Below are 18,187 nucleotides of genomic sequence, written 5' to 3'. Positions count from 1 at the left end.
GATGTGCTGAGGACACAGCGGAGGCTCAGAGGGGGCGGGGCTTTTCCCGTGGCGGTAACCAAACTGCATTAGGTCACTGCACTGCCAGTGTTTAACCACACCTCTTCTGACTGACCTTTGACCTCTGACATGTTGATTTGATCCTTATTTAATGACGTCTTTTATCTAGTGATTTAATTCTGTGTATTTATATGTGATGGTGTTCCTGAGTTCAGCCTCAGCTGATATCCACAGACGCTCCTATTGGCTGGTTTTAAAAACACATTTTTCCATTAAAGAGACTCTTTTGAAAACACGTCTGCCTGAAATTCACATTTCATTTATTTTGGGGGATTTTAACAGAGAGATAGAACTTTATGAATCCCTCATGTTTATCCTCCAGGAAATCCAGTTTGTAGCAGCAGAACACCGACAAACTTTTACACAGCACAGAATTAGGATATCAAATAAAGGGGAATAAGAGAATATGAATATAAGCATAAATATGTACATATATACACAGACCTCACACAGAGACAGCAGCTACACTGTGTGTGGATGTGATCCACAGTCACAGCTGTGGGTTTCAGTCAGTGTGTCTCTGACTTCATGGTCACATTTCAAAGCTTATTGGAGCCAGAAGATGTTCAAGTAAAAGATTTATTGCTGTACTCGTCTACCAGGATAACAGGAGGTTCATAAAGCTGTGTCATACTTCAGCTTTACATCATGCAGTAGTAGTTTATTAAACCCCCCAAAATATGACTATCCAGAGTTGGGACCAGGAAGCAGAGTTGCAGTCTTACACGCCTCTCTGCAGCTTCTCTCCTCCTGCTACCCCCCAAAAACCATCTCCATAGAGACTGTGTCAGCTTCCAAACAGACAAAAAACAAACTAAAAACCAGCAACAAACAACTTAAACATAAACAGTCACAAAGAAAGAACAATACAGTATCCACATCTGAACCAAAGAGTAAAACAGTGAAATGTGGATTATTAAACATTAGGTCTCTCTCCTCCAAGTCTCTGTTAGTACATGTTAGTAAAAACATTTCTGCATTTTACCCATATTTTATTTTTAACTCAAAATCAAAGATTCCAGATTCTCCTACATGTTGGTTTTGAATCAGATAGGACGACAGATTTCAGGTGGCCCTGTGTCTTTCTCTATTACATTTGCCACTGTGTAACTCAAAGTTATTTAAGGACTAGTTTATTTCAATGGATGAGTTTACTGACTGACGCGCAGAAGAAATAGTTCTTTATGGAGCCTAGATGGTGTGAATGATGAGACCAAAGACTGCAATATCTTGTACCAAAAATATATTGAATAAATGGAGGAAAGGGGAAATGGAACAAAATAATTAACACAACACACAACATAAATGCCCACAATTAAATAATAAATCAATGCTGTGATCTTTCTGTGCAAAAGTCCTTTTTGGTCCTTTTCTTTTTAAAGTTCACTTTTAAGGTATTCCTCCTTAGAGTCCAGCTTCATACAAATGGGGAAATATGTCCGTAATCCAAAGACGGCTAAGTGGGGGAAAGAGGGGAAACAAAGAATGGTCCTACCGGCTCGCCACTTCAATATGAAGAAGATTAATTCAAAGGGAGGGAACAAAACCTGACCTGTAGGTCAGAAAAACGTCCATAGTTGGGTTGCGGTCACGTGGTTCTGATGACGTGCGGAGGCAGCGCGATTTTTGAGTGGAGGGCGGAAGTAAACATGGAGGACACTGTGGAGAGTCAGGAGAGCAGCTATTGTGCAACTTTAGACCCCGTTTCTCGGGAAAGATATAAACAGATATTTAAAAAATATATCGGACGTGATCCGTATTCTTTGAAAATGTCCGAATACACCACAGAAGTAAAGGATTTGCCTACTATCGAGGCTGTGGATATCACCAACTACTTGGTCCTCCAGACTTCTTACTACACTAGGCAGCAAATGAAAGCTTTCAAGAGTCTGGAGGCGTACAATTTTTTTGTCAGCGGGTGGGTCCACAACCTTGGAACAAAACGTCTCCGTGATGGATACAGTTTGGTGTTTGCAAGGGTGAGTGTTTGTTCTTATATTGCTTTATCTTAAACACGCTAACAGTTAGCGGTAGCGGCTTTAACGTCAACAAACATGCCACATCCTTAGGACTTCGTTAGAGTGACAGTTGTTTGTTTCAAGGTAAACCATTCTCAGCGGTCTAACGAGACACCTCTGAAGACTTGGGTAATTGCAAAGGAGGATGGAGAAGTGATTGCAGCTCATTGCAATTGTATGGCAGGGTTAGTAGCCTGTTCTCCACTGTCACTAGGCTCAAATCCGGGCTCTCAGCCATCTGTTGCATATCCAAAATCGCCTCTGCACATCGATGCTGTTCTGCCTTAAGCTTCATTCTTTTCTCTCGTTTGAGAACTGATTCCGATCTGGGTTTTCGTTCGTAGCCGAGATTGACCGTCGGAGCCCAGTCCTCCGACTCTTCGTCATCCAAAGCACTTGGGCAGCCTATAGTCCCAATCAAGTCAATATTAGACTACTAACTTAAAAGCACTAAGTAAACGAGAATTTAACGACAACCTAATGCTAATAAGTTCGTTTGCAAACATAACATTACCTCTGACGAAGTGGTCGCTGCAGACACGGGCATTGGCAGACTCTGCTCCTCCCGACTGTAAACGTAAATTTAAAATCCATTTTTTCCTACGTTTTTCGGTTAGAATTTTCCATTTTTCTCCTCTTCGTTGGGCTATTTTTGGTACCCTAAAATACCGTTTATCAGTTTCTCTGGTCGACCTACTGGAGCATCCGTAAACACAACAGGACATAGGCATTTTGCGTACTGTCTGTCTGTGATTTTGCGCTTATCTTTTTCACTTCCGACCGCCAGTCAAATTTCGCGCTTTACGTCGACGTCACGTCTACGTCAAATGAAACCTAGCTATTGGCACATCAAGTTCGATTCAGTTTACCGGTAAACAAATATATTTTTCTGCAAGCCTATGTAACAATGCAAATCATCATCATCATCAACCAATGTACAACAGTTAAATTATTAATTATCTTGGCTACGTAGCTTAATCTATACAGTCCAGTAGCGTTCGCTACAAACAATACAAAAACAACAATAAAGAAAAACAACTGTCTAACAGACAGCATAGCCGAATTCAAGGCAACACATAACAATAATCATTCAATCGCACTTTGTTTCAAAGTAAGCCCATTAAAGTGCTTAAGTAAATAAAAGTGTTCAAAAACAGCGGTTTTTGAGCCGGAGTTCTGCTCGCGGTGGGAATGCCGCCGCACAAAGTCATTTTTTAATCGCGCAAACGATCGACTGGTTACTGACAACCAAAAGGTTGTTTTTGGTAGATATTAAAGATCATGGGTGGGCGGGGCAAATGGAGCAGTTTTCTACAGTCAAGTAAAATTCCAGGAAAGAGCTGGGTGTGGCTTTCCTTTAAATCACATGATCAACAGCTTTAAGATGGAGGCAACTCGCTCAGTGTTTCCTGTTTCATTCTTAGACTGTGGCGATGGTAAGTAGCAGCTTTTCACTTGTTACCTGGCATCTTTTCAGCCACCAATGATAGTCATTGTATGTTATCAACATTTCACTAACTATGTTTTCTCTCATGTTTAAAATAGGCCGACCAAGAGCAAAATAGGTATGTCTGCAGACTCTGCTGTAGCCAAAGTTATCAGATCTCCTGTGTTTTTAAATCCCTAACTGCTCGATCATTATCATTTTAGAAGACAACAATTTCTCAAAGGAGGTTGAAAACTAATGCCTACAAGATTACCAAGAGGATGGTTCGGGGCTCTTACATGACTCCGGGAAGTCAACACTTGGTGGATGAGGTGTGTTACCTTTGACACTTTTAAGACAGTCCTGTTTATCACTACTAACAATAAGCAAATATGTTTTCACTCAACAGATCCTTCACAGCATGTTGTTTCTGGGCAAAATCAACAACATCCCCTTTTCTCCAGAAGAAATCTTCCCTAATCCTTTTGTGTTGGGTTCTTTAATGAGAAGATATCCCAGGCCTTTTAAGTTGTATTCGACTCAGCTTCCCAGGCGAAGTCCCTTCTCCTGTGTGCTCGACATGGTAAGATAACTCTTCTCACATTGTCAGTCAATCTGACAAACTTCCAGTTTTTAGGAAAGTATAATGCAAAGTGCTTTTTTACTGAGAAATCCAAAGAAAATCCATACTGTACCTTATACTTCAACATATGCTTCTAGCTATACTTCTCCACCAAACACAGAGACTGCAGGAGAGCTGGAGACTTGCTTCAGAATTTGTTAGTTCTAAATAATGTCTAACAGACTCATTATTGGAGATGCTTACAGTCTTCAAGGCGTATATGATGCTGTCACTGTGTAGCTGCTGGATCTGTTAAGCTCAAAGACTCTAAATTCAGCGTGTTTTGACAGCCCGGCATAGCAAAATAGAAAAAAAAAGGTCAATTAGCAAATTTAATTATAAATTAGTGAGAACAAAGATGGATTTTTTCTTATTGATTTAAAATTAAATAGATTTTTGTGACATGTTTCACCCCCTATCTTAAAATGTCTAAACCAAAAGCATCCAATGGTCCTGCATAGTTAAATAAGTCAAGCAGCGAAACAAACATGTTGATCAACTTTCTATGAAAAACAACTATATAATCAGGTGCAACACTTTGACCAGATCTGTAACTGTTTTCAGATCGTCCTGCAAAATAACTCAGAGAATGAAGAGCAAATAAAGCAGAGTCTGCAAGATCTCCTCACAGACTTGGACTTAGAAGAGAATAATAAAAAAACAGCTTTCGTCTCGTCCACCATCTGCATTTCTCAAAAATCCCAAACCAACAAATCAGAAAGGTACTGCGGAGTCTCCATGTCCACCAAAGGTCCTAACGCTGGGAAAATTATGATTGCTGCCTCCTGTCTTAGCAAATGGCATAAATATGTATCTGGTGCGGTGATGACCTATTATCCAAACACAGTCCAGAAAGATTACTTTGATGGAACAATTGAAGTACCTGGAAATATCAGGTGTGAGGCTTTTTGTCTCCATGATGGTGCCAGAATGAAGCCTTGCAGATCATGTAAGAATTTGTTTGGCTTGAACACAGAAGACCTCAGAGAGTGGCCATATGGTAACTGTGCTGAAGCTGAGAGCCTGAGCAATTTGCTTGAAAATGAGAGAGAAGTTGAAACACATGTGGATGAATACTCAGCTGAAAAGGACAACAGGCAGAGAGCTGAGGATGAGGTTGGTAGGGTTCTTAGAACCGTGTTGCAAAGGATTCGGTTTAACTGGACAGGTGAATTTTACAACCCAGAACAAGAGTGAGATTTCATGAAATCATTTGCATTCATCATTCTGATAAATCAAAGATTCTCTGCTCTGACAGCATCTGTGTGGATTTTCTGTAATCACAGAGACGTGTATAAGCACGTTTACTTTCCATCTCCATGTAATTGTCACATTTAATAATTAAAACTGGCTTCTATGGGTTTTTGTTTGTTTGCTTACATATCTAGTGTTTAATGCAATATGAAGCATTATCAGACAGCATTTATTGGGAAGAATCCCATATTTATACTGGTCTGTACCCAGGGTACACAGAAAATAAAAACACATGTTTTCTTATTATGATCCCAACTATAATTTACTTAAGCAAAAGCACTACATGTGTAGTTATAATATTTATAGCAGTTACTGTTGAGCTTTAAATTTATCATCTTAAATGTTTATATGCTGATTATATTGCTTTATATAAGAAAGGCCTAACTCTGAGTACACTCTGTGCCAAAAAGTGCTGACAGGAAACTGCATGCTTTTGCAGAAACGTGCTTTTGCAGCTAGAAAGTGAAGCTGATATATATCAGTTTTAATTAGTTTTTACCAACTGCTTGCTAGGGCAATCCCACGAGTTTGGTGTTTTTGTATTGAACATGATTCCAAGTGCTTTCTATAACACATAGCAGAGGTGCCACAACAAAGACTGAGAAGAGGACAGGAAGAGACAGTGAAAGAGATGCACTCCTTCGCCATTCATGTTAAAGCGTTGCATAGCTTTAATTTTAGAGAGTGTTGCATAACTTCAGTCATTTTTCTACCACAGGTGAAGCCAAGAATTGTGAAGCTCTCTTTTGGCCAAATACCAGAATCTGTAAGAAGAAGAAAAAACAAACAATCAAATAGGTCATTATTAAGAGAACAACAATCTCTTGATGATTATCCACAGTGTCTTTGATAACTCTGAGATACAAACTGTCAAGGATATACACATCCCAGCAAACAATAGCTGTGTTTGACTAAAGCGATTAATAACAAGGACAGAGCTACAATCACTACAGTCAAACATAAAGGGCTTAATCCTGAATCCAAGTCTGAGCTGTGATGCCGTTGGTGCTGAAAGCTGCTCAGATCCTGAAGCTGCACGTTTTGTCTCTCTCTAACCAAACCAGCAGCAAAAGAAGACACATTTCGCTTGACATAAACATTGTCATGAATTCCCTCTTACTTTTGCTGGTTTGCTTCCACCACCATTAAAACACACACAGAAAAACAACACAGCACAGCTCTCTGCCTCTCTCAGTGTACTTTAAGAACACCGTTTCCCATCTCAAATCTCTGTTTTTGGCATTATTCGCTTGCTTGTTATGAAGCAGTCTACCGTTGTTTACAGCCATTTTTTTTTAATGACTTCCGACAAGACAGCCTCATTTCTGCTGTTCAATACCAAATTGTATTTATTTTTTTCAAATTAAGTGAAACTGCAAAATGCTCTGCTGTGTCTCTATTAAAACCTCTTATTAAAACCTCTGAATCACTTCAGCAGCATCAGCCAATGTACATTTGTTGAGTCGTGGTTCTCGTCTGCTTTTGTTCTACTGCAGAATAATATTTTTAAGGTTATCTACTGTAAAAAGCTAGGCCAGGAAAATCTGCTTCATGGTTTTGTGTTTTATCCTCAGTTACTTTGACACAAAAGCATCTGCTGTGATGCTCACACCTCTGATGAAGTTTCACAAGTGTCAGTACTGATAAATGATCAGAATTATAATGTTTCTGACTCTCTGAGTAAGAATTAAATGGAATCTAATTGGGACCTTGTGAATTGGAATTGAACAGGTTCTAGAAATCAGTGATGATACTCAGCTCCAATACCCACCTATGATATTAGGCTGACGAACGCTGACTGGGTTTCATTTACCAGCTTTTTATGTTCTTCCTGCAGTTTCCTCCCCACATCACTCATCTTAACTTTTTTCCAGTCCTCCTCAGTCTAAACAGAACACACAACAATACAAAGAAAAGCTCAGGTGATTGATCTCTAACACTAGGCATCCCCAGTCTTATTCTTAGCAGTCTAACTTCTCACCATATCTTTGAAGGCCTCTCCATTGTAGTAGCGCTTGGATGCTGGATACTCTATCGTTTTGTCACATAGTTCCAGGAAACTGGAAGCCACCAGATGCAGCTCCTCTCCGTCATAGCCGTACAGCTTTTTGTCCTCACGCGTCATCAGCACAAGCTCGTCACATGGACATGAGGTGCCCTTTACCACACCAATAACCTGCATTTTTACAATCTCGGGAAGGTAGAATTTTCCCCAGGCGTTAACTTCATCATCATCCCCGTTGTATTTGGTGTTCTCAAGCTCTTCTATCCACAGGTCAGCACCACTTGGCTTCTTCAGGTGAACGCACATGCTTTTGTTTTTGGAAACAAAATCTTTCACCCATTTCAGGTACTTTTCACCTGGAAAGAAGCAGACAAGGAAATATGGATGAATGTAGAAGTGTTGGAAAAGACAAATAGCAAGGTTATCCTACAGCAGTTTGTGAAAATGTTGTATCTTGAAATAAGCAGGCAAAATGAGGATCTCACTTATCTCATATGTTCTGATACCGACTTTCTTCAGTTAAAGGACAAAAAAAGGGCACACTGGAGGCTGACAGAGTGTGCAATGGTGGGAATCATTTTGCAGAACTCACTAAAGTTTGTTTCTCCTGGAACAAGCTTTTTACACTTCGGCAAATGAAAATACTGTGTTAAACTAAAAAAGAGCACCAGACCAAGGTCTACAGTACTAACAGAAAAACATGCCGTTACCTGTTGCCTGTCGACACAGCTGCTGATCTTCCTCACCAAAAAAAAAATGAGGATCCCTGAAAGGAATAGAAAGGTTATGTTAAAATGAATGACTGTCACGGTGATCATGGGAAGCTCCGAAATATCACAACAATAGCTACGAAATCACAAAATGCAGTGTGATGTCTGTAAGCACCAAACATGACATCTCTGCAAATTCATCTTGAAACATGTAGGTACCTCACACGTACAGCTGCAGCCATCTCAGCCATTTATCTCCTAGAAAAATATGTTATTGTTAAAACGGTTATGGAAAATCCAACTTGAGATGAAATCTACTTAAACAAGTTTGTGACTTTCAAAAACAAACAAAACATAAATCTAAAAAATCTTTGCTGTTAAAATAGAATTAATTTTGTCAACTAACCGGAAATATAATGGTCTTTATCGGTTATTTGCTTGCCACTCAGTATATTTATTCTAAGCCTAAACACTATATGATAGTGTTGAGTTTAAAAACGAAACTAAGGTGAATGTGACAAACAAAGCGCCTTCTTGTTCTCTGTGATAATGTAAAGTTATTAATGAAAAAACAAACGAGTAAAAAACGGACTGGAAACATGTCTTCAATCAAAACTCGACAAAAACAAAGAAACAGCCTCACTTCTCTGCGACGCTCCCTAAAAATGACGTTACGTGTTACGTACCAGAGATTTCTATACAGCCCTTTATCAAGCCGAGAGAAAGTGACGCAAAACCCTCCAACTAATAACGACTAGCAGAGAGGCTCAGCTGAGTGTAGTTACCTGGTTTGCAGACGCATACAGACGTTTCCTGTCCTCTCGGACGCAGCTGTGATAGAACATGTGGTGCATTACTGCCACCAACTGGCTTGGAGTGAGGACCGGAAATTGCTCATGCCAAATCAAAAAAAAAAAAAAAAAAAAGAAAGAAAAATTAAGTGAAGAGATAAATGAATACATTAAATCAAGAAGAAAAAACCCACCACCGGACATATACATCCTCATATGTACAAATTAGTTTGTTGGAACGACGATTACAAGATGCTTAAAAGCAGCTCAAAAGAGAATGGACTGTATAGAGACCGATTGCGTCCAGAGGCGAAGCGGCGGTACTTGCAGAAAAGAGCGTGCAGTGGAAATGTGGACCCGTATGAAATACGGCCGTGGAGTAGAAACCCTGAAGACGTAGCCTGATATATTTTCGTACCTTATCTGTGGAGTCAGCGCGTACAAGTCGTCATTCAAACAAAGGTAAGTCAGCTCGAGTACTGCGTGTGAAATGCGTTTGATTTCCCTGCAAACATTCACATTAGTGCAGCATAAATTCATTCATGAGGGGAAATTACAGTGAGAACATGTGGAGGCTGTTAGAGGGAGAAGATAGTGAGTTCAGTGCAGGGCTGTGCAGAGAGGTTTAAAGGGGCGGGTGCTCAAAGTTAAAAAGGGGCACATTGAACCAGGCTGAATAACAACAACACACATTCATCAAGAATCTAATATGGGAGGGCAGGGCTGTGTTGGTCTGAGACTGTAGACATTAAAAAGTCCACAGGAGAGATGGTAGCTGATTAAACAAGTGTCATGAGATAATAACAAAATGCAAAGATTGGTGACAGCGCTTGGAACCATAAGGCAACAAAAAACTATGTATGTAAAAAAAAAAAAAAAAAAAAAAAAGTATATATATATATATATATATATATATATATACATACAGTGGGGCAAAAAAGTATTTAGTCAGCCACCGATTGTGCAAGTTCCCCCACTTAAAATGATGACAGAGGTCAGTAATTTGCACCAGAGGTACACTTCAACTGTGAGAGACAGAATGTGAAAAAAAAAATCCATGAATTCACATGGTAGGATTTGTAAAGAATTTATTCGTAAATCAGGGTGGAAAATAAGTATTTGGTCACCTCAAACAAGGAAAATCTCTGGCTCTCACAGACCTGTAACGTCTTCTGTAAGAAGCTTTTCTGTCCCCCACTCGTTACCTGTATGAATGGCACCTGTTTGAACTCATCATCTGTATAAAAGACACCTGTCCACAGCCTCAAACAGTCAGACTCCAAACTCCACCATGGCCAAGACCAAAGAGCTTTCGAAGGACACCAGGAAAAGTATTGTAGACCTGCACCAGACTGGGAAGAGTGAATCTACAATAGACAACCAGCTTGGTGTGAAAAAATCAACTGTGGGCGCAATCATCAGAAAATGGAAGACATACAAGACCACTGATAATCTCCCTCCATCTGGGGCTCCACGCAAGATCTCATCCCGTGGGGTCAAAATGATCATGAGAACGGTGAGCAAAGATCCCAGAACCACACGGGGGGACCTGGTGAATGACCTGCAGAGAGCTGGGACCAAAGTAACAAAGGTCACCATCAGTAACACACTACAACAGTGCCAGACGTGTTCCGCTGCTGAAGCCAGTGCATGTCCAGGCCCGTCTGAAGTTTGCCAGAGAGCACATGGATGATACAGCAGAGGATTGGGAGAATGTCATGTGGTCAGATGAAACCAAAGTAGAACTTTGTGGTATAAACTCAACTCGTCGTGTTTGGAGGACGAAGAATACTGAGTTGCATCCCAAGAACACCATACCTACTGTGAAGCATGGGGGTGGAAACATCATGCTATGGGGCTGTTTTTCTGCTAAGGGGACAGGACGACTGATCCGTGTTAAGGACAGAATGAATGGGGCCATGTATCGTGAGATTTTGAGCCAAAACCTCCTTCCATCAGTGAGAACTTTGAAGATGAAACGAGGCTGGGTCTTCCAACATGACAATGATCCAAAACACACCGCCCGGGCAACAAAGGAGTGGCTCCGTAAGAAGCATTTGAAAGTCCTGGAGTGGCCTAGCCAGTCTCCAGACCTCAACCCCATAGAAAATCTGTGGCGGGAGTTGAAAGTCCGTGTTGCTCGGCGACAGCCCCAAAACATCACTGCTCTCGAGAAGATCTGCATGGAGGAATGGGCCAAAATACCAGCTACTGTGTGTGCAAACCTGGTAAAGACCTATAGTAAACGTTTGACCTCTGTTATTGCCAACAAAGGTTATGTTACAAAGTATTGAGTTGTATTTTTGTTATTGACCAAATACTTATTTTCCACCCTGATTTACCAATAAATTCTTTACAAATCCTACCATGTGGATTCATGGATTTTTTTTCACATTCTGTCTCTCACAGTTGACGTGTACCTCTGGTGCAAATTACTGACCTCTGTGCAAGTTCCCCCACCTAAAATGATGACAATCGGTGGCTGACTAAATACTTTTTTGCCCCACTGTATATATCAGCAATCAATCAGAAAATCATTGGTTCATATTACAATTAAATATGAACAGGCTCCTTAGATGTAAGCAGTTCAGATCTGATGTCATTTACATTCTTCACACAGCACATTCGTCCAGGCTGACAGGTAAACATAGAACTAATCTCAGGTAACATGACTCATAGTAGAGATCCAGTAAGAAAGATTGCAGGCTCTAATATTATTACCACACAATCCAAGGACACACCAACAGCTCAGATTTGTAGAACTATTTAAACAAATGTCTTCTGAATATTCAATTCAGGTTCACAGTGGGGGGGTTTCGTGGAATTTTTTAAATAAAGTCTGCAACACAGAAAGAGCTGTGATCAAGCTATTTATTACTGCGCCAACACACATCAAACATCACAGTTCAGTCATGTCAGCGCTGCCACAGAGGTCGTGCTCCTCCTCCTTTACGCCTTCCAAGGAAGAGGGAGGAAGTTACAAACTGATCCTACCACACTTCACGTGTCTCGCTATGAAACCTAACGCATCAATGGTTGTGCTGTTTTGTGCCCTTGGCCTTATCAGCACCTGTAAAGGGAGTTGTTTTCTCAAACTGCTGAAGTAAGTTCATCTAGTTTTAGCAACTTTCACTGAACAGTAACAGTGTCACAACTAAGCATATGCATAAGCACTTAAACACTTTAAATGAGAATAACAGAACATTTCTATTACAGAGGCTGGAACCTGTCCCAGTAGTAGGTAGAGCACACCTGGACAGGTCACCAGTCTGTCAGAGGACTAACACAGAGACAGACATCAGAGTAACAAATCTATTTAAAATTAATGTAAGTTTGCTGCAGCTGTATGTATGAACATGTGTTTCTGTGCTCACAGTCCACCTCTCAGGAACCTGCAGTTCACTTTTAGTCTACTTTAAACAGACCTCACAAAAGGCTGATGTGGCTGGATCAGTAGTCTGATTTGAGTACGATACCTTTGGCCAGGGATTACTCTGGTGCATCGCTTCACTGCAGTCTTACGTATTTTCCCCACACCTGAATAAAAAAATACTGATATATACAAATAACAGCTTCAGCTGATGCAGCCTGACTCAATCCTAGATGTTCAGCACACAGAGACACAGAGGTGCCGTTTAAAGTTTAGTGTTAACCTGAGTCACTGATCATTTTCAGTATTACAGAGTCTGGCAGTCTTTGCATGATGTCCACGTCACTGTACGTTTCTAGCTGACTTCACTGCAATTTCAATTTCAATTTCTGCTGTTCACAAACGCTGTCCATCTAATCTGACTGAGCTGGAGCTGTTTTGCAAAGAAGAATGGGCAAAGATTTCAGTCTGTAGATGTGCAAAGCTGGCAGAGACAGACCCTAAAAGACTGGCAGCTGGAACTGCAGCAAAAGGTGGTTCTACAAAGTGTTGACTCAGGGGGCTGAATAATTACACACACCCCACTTTGCAGTTATTTATTTGTAAAAAATGTTTGGAATCATGTATGATTTTCGTTCCACTTCTCACGTGTGCACCACTTTGTGTTGGTCTTTCACCTGGAAGTCCAATAACATTGATTCATGTTTGTGGCTGTAATGTGACAAAATGTGGGAAAGTTCAAGGGGGCCGAATACTTTTGAAAGCCACTGTATATGTAGACACAGGACTACAAGTAGAAGATCAGACATGAAAGTGGAGATAACACAGAAGACCTGCAGCAAAGGTCAGAGGTCAGACGGGGCCCTGGATTCAACAATGAGCCAATGATCATCAAGCAGTGACTAAAGCAGAGCCCTGACGTTCTGACATTCATCACACAGTCAGAACAAATGTCTGCTGATGACTTCATCTCATGAAACGACTGATAGATGTCAGTTCATTGATCAGCTGAGCTGCTGATCTTCATCGTCACAGAAACATTCAGCTTGTTTCAATCAGTAAATAACTCCCACTACTCCCAGTTTGAACTGTTCCCACTCAAAATGCTGTGAGAACAATGATCATTGTAGAACTTCACAAACATCACGTGTTGTTTTCCACATGTAAGATCAGCAAACACACAGAAACTTCCTGTTGCCACACACGGCCTCTAAAATCTCTTCCACGCTTTCTGTCTGAAGTCCACTCTCTGTGTCGGATCCACAGGAAACAACAAGATCTTATTAACATGGTTTTCAATGTGTCTCCTTCCAAAAAGTCCAACCAATGAACAAATGTGTGTATTTGTGGAGGCCGAACAAAAGCATGACACATTCCTCTGTTTCTATAAACTGGAGTCAAACACAAACATGAAGAGTTTCACTGACAGACTCCAAAATGCCCCCACAGTGGATCAAAGGGAAATCCTACAGTGTGGCCAGAGACTCTTAATGGCTCCAACATCAACACATCCACAATGTTGGATCCAGTTCTGCCTCACAGAGTTACTAAGACACACCCTCTGCCAGCATCACAACAGCTCCACCTGCTTCACCTGCCTCCTCAGCATCTGTACACCTGAAGAGAAAAGAAAGGCTCCAACAGCTCAAATCTACAAAGGATTCATGAAGTTTCATCCAACAATAACATGTTTGCCTTCCACAGTGTGCTGTTAGACACCACTGTACCTCTGCCATTTCAAAAAGAGCAGCTTGGGAACATTTTGGCTCCAAACACTTTGTGTTTAAGTTCTTTGTTTTCTTTGTGAAGCCGACAACATCTGGAGCTTTGTGACTCATAGAAACATCATTTTGTTCTTTAGATGACAGCAGATTGGGACTGAATAATCAATCACTATCAAACCAATAAAGACAAACATGCTGATTTTACAGGAACTTTGTTGGAGAAGCTGCAAAGACATGAAACTGGTGGAGATCCCAAACCAGTTGATAGTGCTGGTTATTCCAAATAAAGCTGTTTCCCTTTGAGATGAAATGACTTTCTGTCCTGATATATAATAAAGATGTTGTTGTTTTTGAGCCCCTGTATTAAAAGTAGTTTAAAGTCAGCTTGAGTTTGATGTCTTTATGTCAAAGCTGCTCATGATGTTGAGCTGCTGATGGAATAAAAACAATATAAAAGCATGTAGTCCAGACTTAAATGTAGCCTGTTGTTAGCTGAGGTCCACACACAGTGTTTGACAGTGTAAAGTGTGTGAAAGGGCTGCTGGTGGAGCTCACTAGGATGAGCAGGTGACCACGAGGTGGAGAGCAGCTGGCCTGGCTTTGACCCGGGCCACGCCCCCTTTCTCTCTGCTTTGCTGTCACTTATCTTCACTGCTCTGTCCAATAAAGCTGAAAAAGGCCCCGAATCAAAGAAATCTGCTGCAGCCTCTGAAATGTCTTCTGTTTCCTTCCCGACGGCTTTTTCACCGTCAGCCCATCAGACAGTCCAGCAGCATTTATGATGATGTCATGATGTTGAAGAGGCTGCTACGGTGGCCTCCCATGACCCCCAGCCTCATCACAGCTGAGATGCAGACATTTGAAAACATTCAGCAGACAACTGAATAACAGTCCAACACAACAGTCTGTGTGCAGACACACACTGACCTTTCATATAGTCAAACACAGCTGGTTGAGTCATTTCTCTGTGAGTCTAAACACAGCACATACAGAGAAATGTAGACAGGATGTGCAGCCAGTGCAGTAAATGGTCTCAATATCAGCTCTTTAGAAAATGATCCTGATGAACATGAAACTAACATCCAATGAGAAACAGCTTCCTTGTTTCATGTCCAATAACAATAAATGCAGAGCTAATAAAGAGCTGTTCTATTGTAAAATGCTGAGATGATTATTAGACAGAACCCAGCGGCTCACCAAAAGCCTGCATTGAAAATCTATATGAAAGTCATCTATGCTCATATATGGCAAAATCCTGTAACTGTCACTGTGTTTTTCATCTGTGCTCTTGTTGGTTGGACAAGTTTGTAAATGACAAAGAGCTCAGTGGACTTTGCATCCATCACATCCTGTTAGATGTTTGTTTTTCCTTCACAGCTTTGTGATGAAGGCTGAAGAACAGAGATATGAACTATTGCCAACATGAATCCTGATGCATGACGTGGGCACAGACCCACCAAAGCAACACTCAGCTCACCTCATTCCAGGCGCTGGTCTGCTGGAGACCATGAGCCTTGTTAGTCACACATCAGCACCGTGGTAGGAAACAGCCTCCATCATCTCATTAGATCTGAATTTGGACTGTTTCCCTCTGGATGAACCAAGTCTGTCAAATCTATTGATCCAACACAAACAAACACATTGGCTCACAGTCAGAGTGGCTTTGTATGGATGGTGTAACAGGGGGCTGGGAAAGGATGCTGAAAGCTGAATATAACACAGAACAATAACAGGACATATAATAATGTAGAAACATGATCTTCAACAGGCACACTTCTGTTATTCATGATCACAAACACAAAGAACTTGTGCAGCCCTGATATCAGCCCTAATATATGAGTGTGTTTGCCCAAAGACTGAAACAGCATCAACATGACAGCTGTAAGAAATCTTCTCTCAGCCTTGTTTGGCAGAAGATCCCTGCAACAAAGATTGTAGCTGAAAGATGACGTGTGTAAAGTTTGCTCTGTGGGAGGGTCGAGGCTGTTTTTAGACCTTTGATAGTTTCCAATCCAGTTCTGACAGACAGGAATAAAAACAACATCATTAAGATCAGATCATGGAGCTGTTTGCTGCCTTGTTTCTATCTTCACATTACAAGACTTTACTACAATAAAGATGCTGACATGTATCTGTAGCAACAACATCATTGAATCTAGAACAACTGGAGCCAAACCAGTGGCTCTGCTGGGATCACTGGTGAGCCAACACTTCCTTGTTGATGCAGATTTCAGGGCTTCCTTTTGCTCCTCCGTTATAACTGTTCTCTCTTCTCAACACATGATGACACAAAGGAATCAGCAGTGACAAAGATGATGCTGAAGAGAAGCACACACTTCACACATATAACAGACCAGTGCAGTTACACACACCTCTGCTCGACATCAGGCCTCAAACAAAGACACAAAACACTAACTTGACTCTAAACAGAAGAAACGAGCAGCTGTTTCTGTTCTGTGCTTATTTATATTTGACACACATGCTTCTCTTTGTGCAAACACACATCGCACTATAAGGGTAACCTCGCACACAATGATTGGACAGCACAGTGATGATGCTGGGAGATCCTATACGCAGCAACACAGAAACACTGAGAACTTTAAACAATGATGGAAAGTGTTATAAATGACTTGTTGGCCTCTGATCTGTCACAAACAGCTGAAACGTGTCTCTCATGAGTCACATGAAGGTTTTTGACAGAAAGGACAAAAAGTAGCTGCAGTCAGTTTGTGTCATTTTTATATTTATTCATCTGGGAGAAAAATCTGAGGGACATTAAAATGTGTTTTCAACAGAGACAAGAACATGAATATAACAGAACAGGTAAATGAACATGTTTCAAGTAAACAGCTGGACTGATCAGGTCCAAACACAGAGTGATAAACTTGTCAAACAGCTGTCATATCTTTATATAGAAGCTCTTTATAAATGCTGCTCACTGCAGTCTGTTTACTAATAATGTCAAAGTGTTAGAAACACAGAAACATCAGAATGGTCTTTGTTCACAGAAACCTGTCTGGGATCCTTTGTTGTTCTTTTGATGCAGAGTTACATTATAAATATAAAGAGTTATTTCAGAGTCTCATCAGTTTTCCTGCATGTCTTTATTGAACACATCAGCAGGGCTGAAGCTCTCATGTTAAACACACACTGATCTATGGACACGTTCATGTGTTTCTAACAGAACCAGGCTGTTATCAGCCTGCACTAACATTATGTCACACACACTGAATGTAACAGTGACAGTTTACATCATCACACAATCAGCTGTGATTGTTTCACTGTCATCAAACGAGTCAACAGGAAGTAGAATCAATAGAAACCAATCATTTCCTGACAGCATGTCTGATGGAAATAAGTGCAGATTATGTATGAAGTCTAACTGCACACAGTAACTGTGTTACAATAAGGACTTAACAGCGCCCTCTGCTGGAGTGTTTCAGTACTGCGTTAACTAGAATACACCACCTCCTCCTCACACCACCTGCTACAGCTCTACTCTTCTATGACTACAGTCATCCACAGCACTGATGTGAGGTCACATGGTTCATATGTAAGGAGCACAGCTGACCTCAGGTCAGTTTAATGACTGTGAGCAGCAGCTGTGTTATTGTCACTGTGACAGGGAGACACTCTCAGACACAGCGCTCATGTCAGCTTGTTCTCATGCAGGAGGATCAGGAGCTCCATGTTTGTCTTTCTGTTTGAATCATGATGTGTTTGTGCCATCAGAGTCTGTCATGAGTACTCAGGGTTTCACAGCAGCTCTTCTGGATGCTGACGAGGACTCCAACCTCATGTTTCACCTCTCTGAGCTTCTGATGTCTGTGAACACTCGTGTTTCTTCTCTGGGCTCATCTGGACAAAAACACCTTTCTGTGTTTGGCTGCAGCCTCATTCTGACTGACAGGAAGTGTGTTATCCATGAGCTGCACTTCTGTGAGGAAGTTTCCTGCTGTGTTTCCTGTCTGTGGACAAACACGAGTGTTCCAGCTGAGGACTTGGTTCCTTCCACCTGTCCATACAGGACATCACGCTGTCTGCAGCTCTGTAAATGCAGCTCCAGGTCCTTCCACGTGCTGCTCTGTATTTGTGCAGTTTGTAGTGTGTCCTGGGAAACGTAGCACACATGGTGTTCTTCTGCTGTTTCCTCCTTTCACTGAGTGTGAAACACTGACGCTGTGCTGTTGTTCACAGAGGGGAGCTG

At 41.2% G+C, this 18,187-nt stretch overlaps 2 protein-coding genes and 1 long non-coding RNA gene across 3 annotated transcripts in view; all 3 read right to left on the bottom strand.

Annotated features, from left to right (window-relative positions):
• Positions 1-18,187, bottom strand: part of LOC145419375 (protein NLRC3-like) — a 177,604-nt gene that overhangs the window by 146,875 nt on the left and 12,542 nt on the right. The gene's annotated exons all lie outside the window — the stretch shown is intronic.
• LOC145423969 (uncharacterized) lies at positions 1,289-2,916 on the bottom strand. Its single transcript, XR_013904915.1, has 2 exons — positions 2,593-2,916; positions 1,289-2,483 (listed from the first exon to the last, which is right to left on the bottom strand). It is a non-coding gene; the product is annotated as an uncharacterized LOC145423969 (long non-coding RNA).
• Positions 5,529-8,289, bottom strand: LOC145423869 (uncharacterized). The gene is made up of 3 exons (XM_080296763.1): positions 8,096-8,289; positions 7,362-7,741; positions 5,529-7,265 (listed from the first exon to the last, which is right to left on the bottom strand). The coding sequence occupies exons 2-3, from the start codon at positions 7,689-7,691 to the stop codon at positions 7,152-7,154; spliced, it is 444 nt and encodes a 147-aa protein (XP_080152889.1). The 5' UTR covers positions 7,692-7,741; positions 8,096-8,289; the 3' UTR covers positions 5,529-7,151.

This window comes from Astatotilapia calliptera, chromosome 3, assembly GCF_964374335.1.
Source record: "Astatotilapia calliptera chromosome 3, fAstCal68.1, whole genome shotgun sequence".
Classification (NCBI taxonomy): domain Eukaryota; kingdom Metazoa; phylum Chordata; class Actinopteri; order Cichliformes; family Cichlidae; genus Astatotilapia; species Astatotilapia calliptera.
Note: the sequence above shows the minus strand (reverse complement) of the source record. Positions and strands in the feature narration are given on the sequence as shown.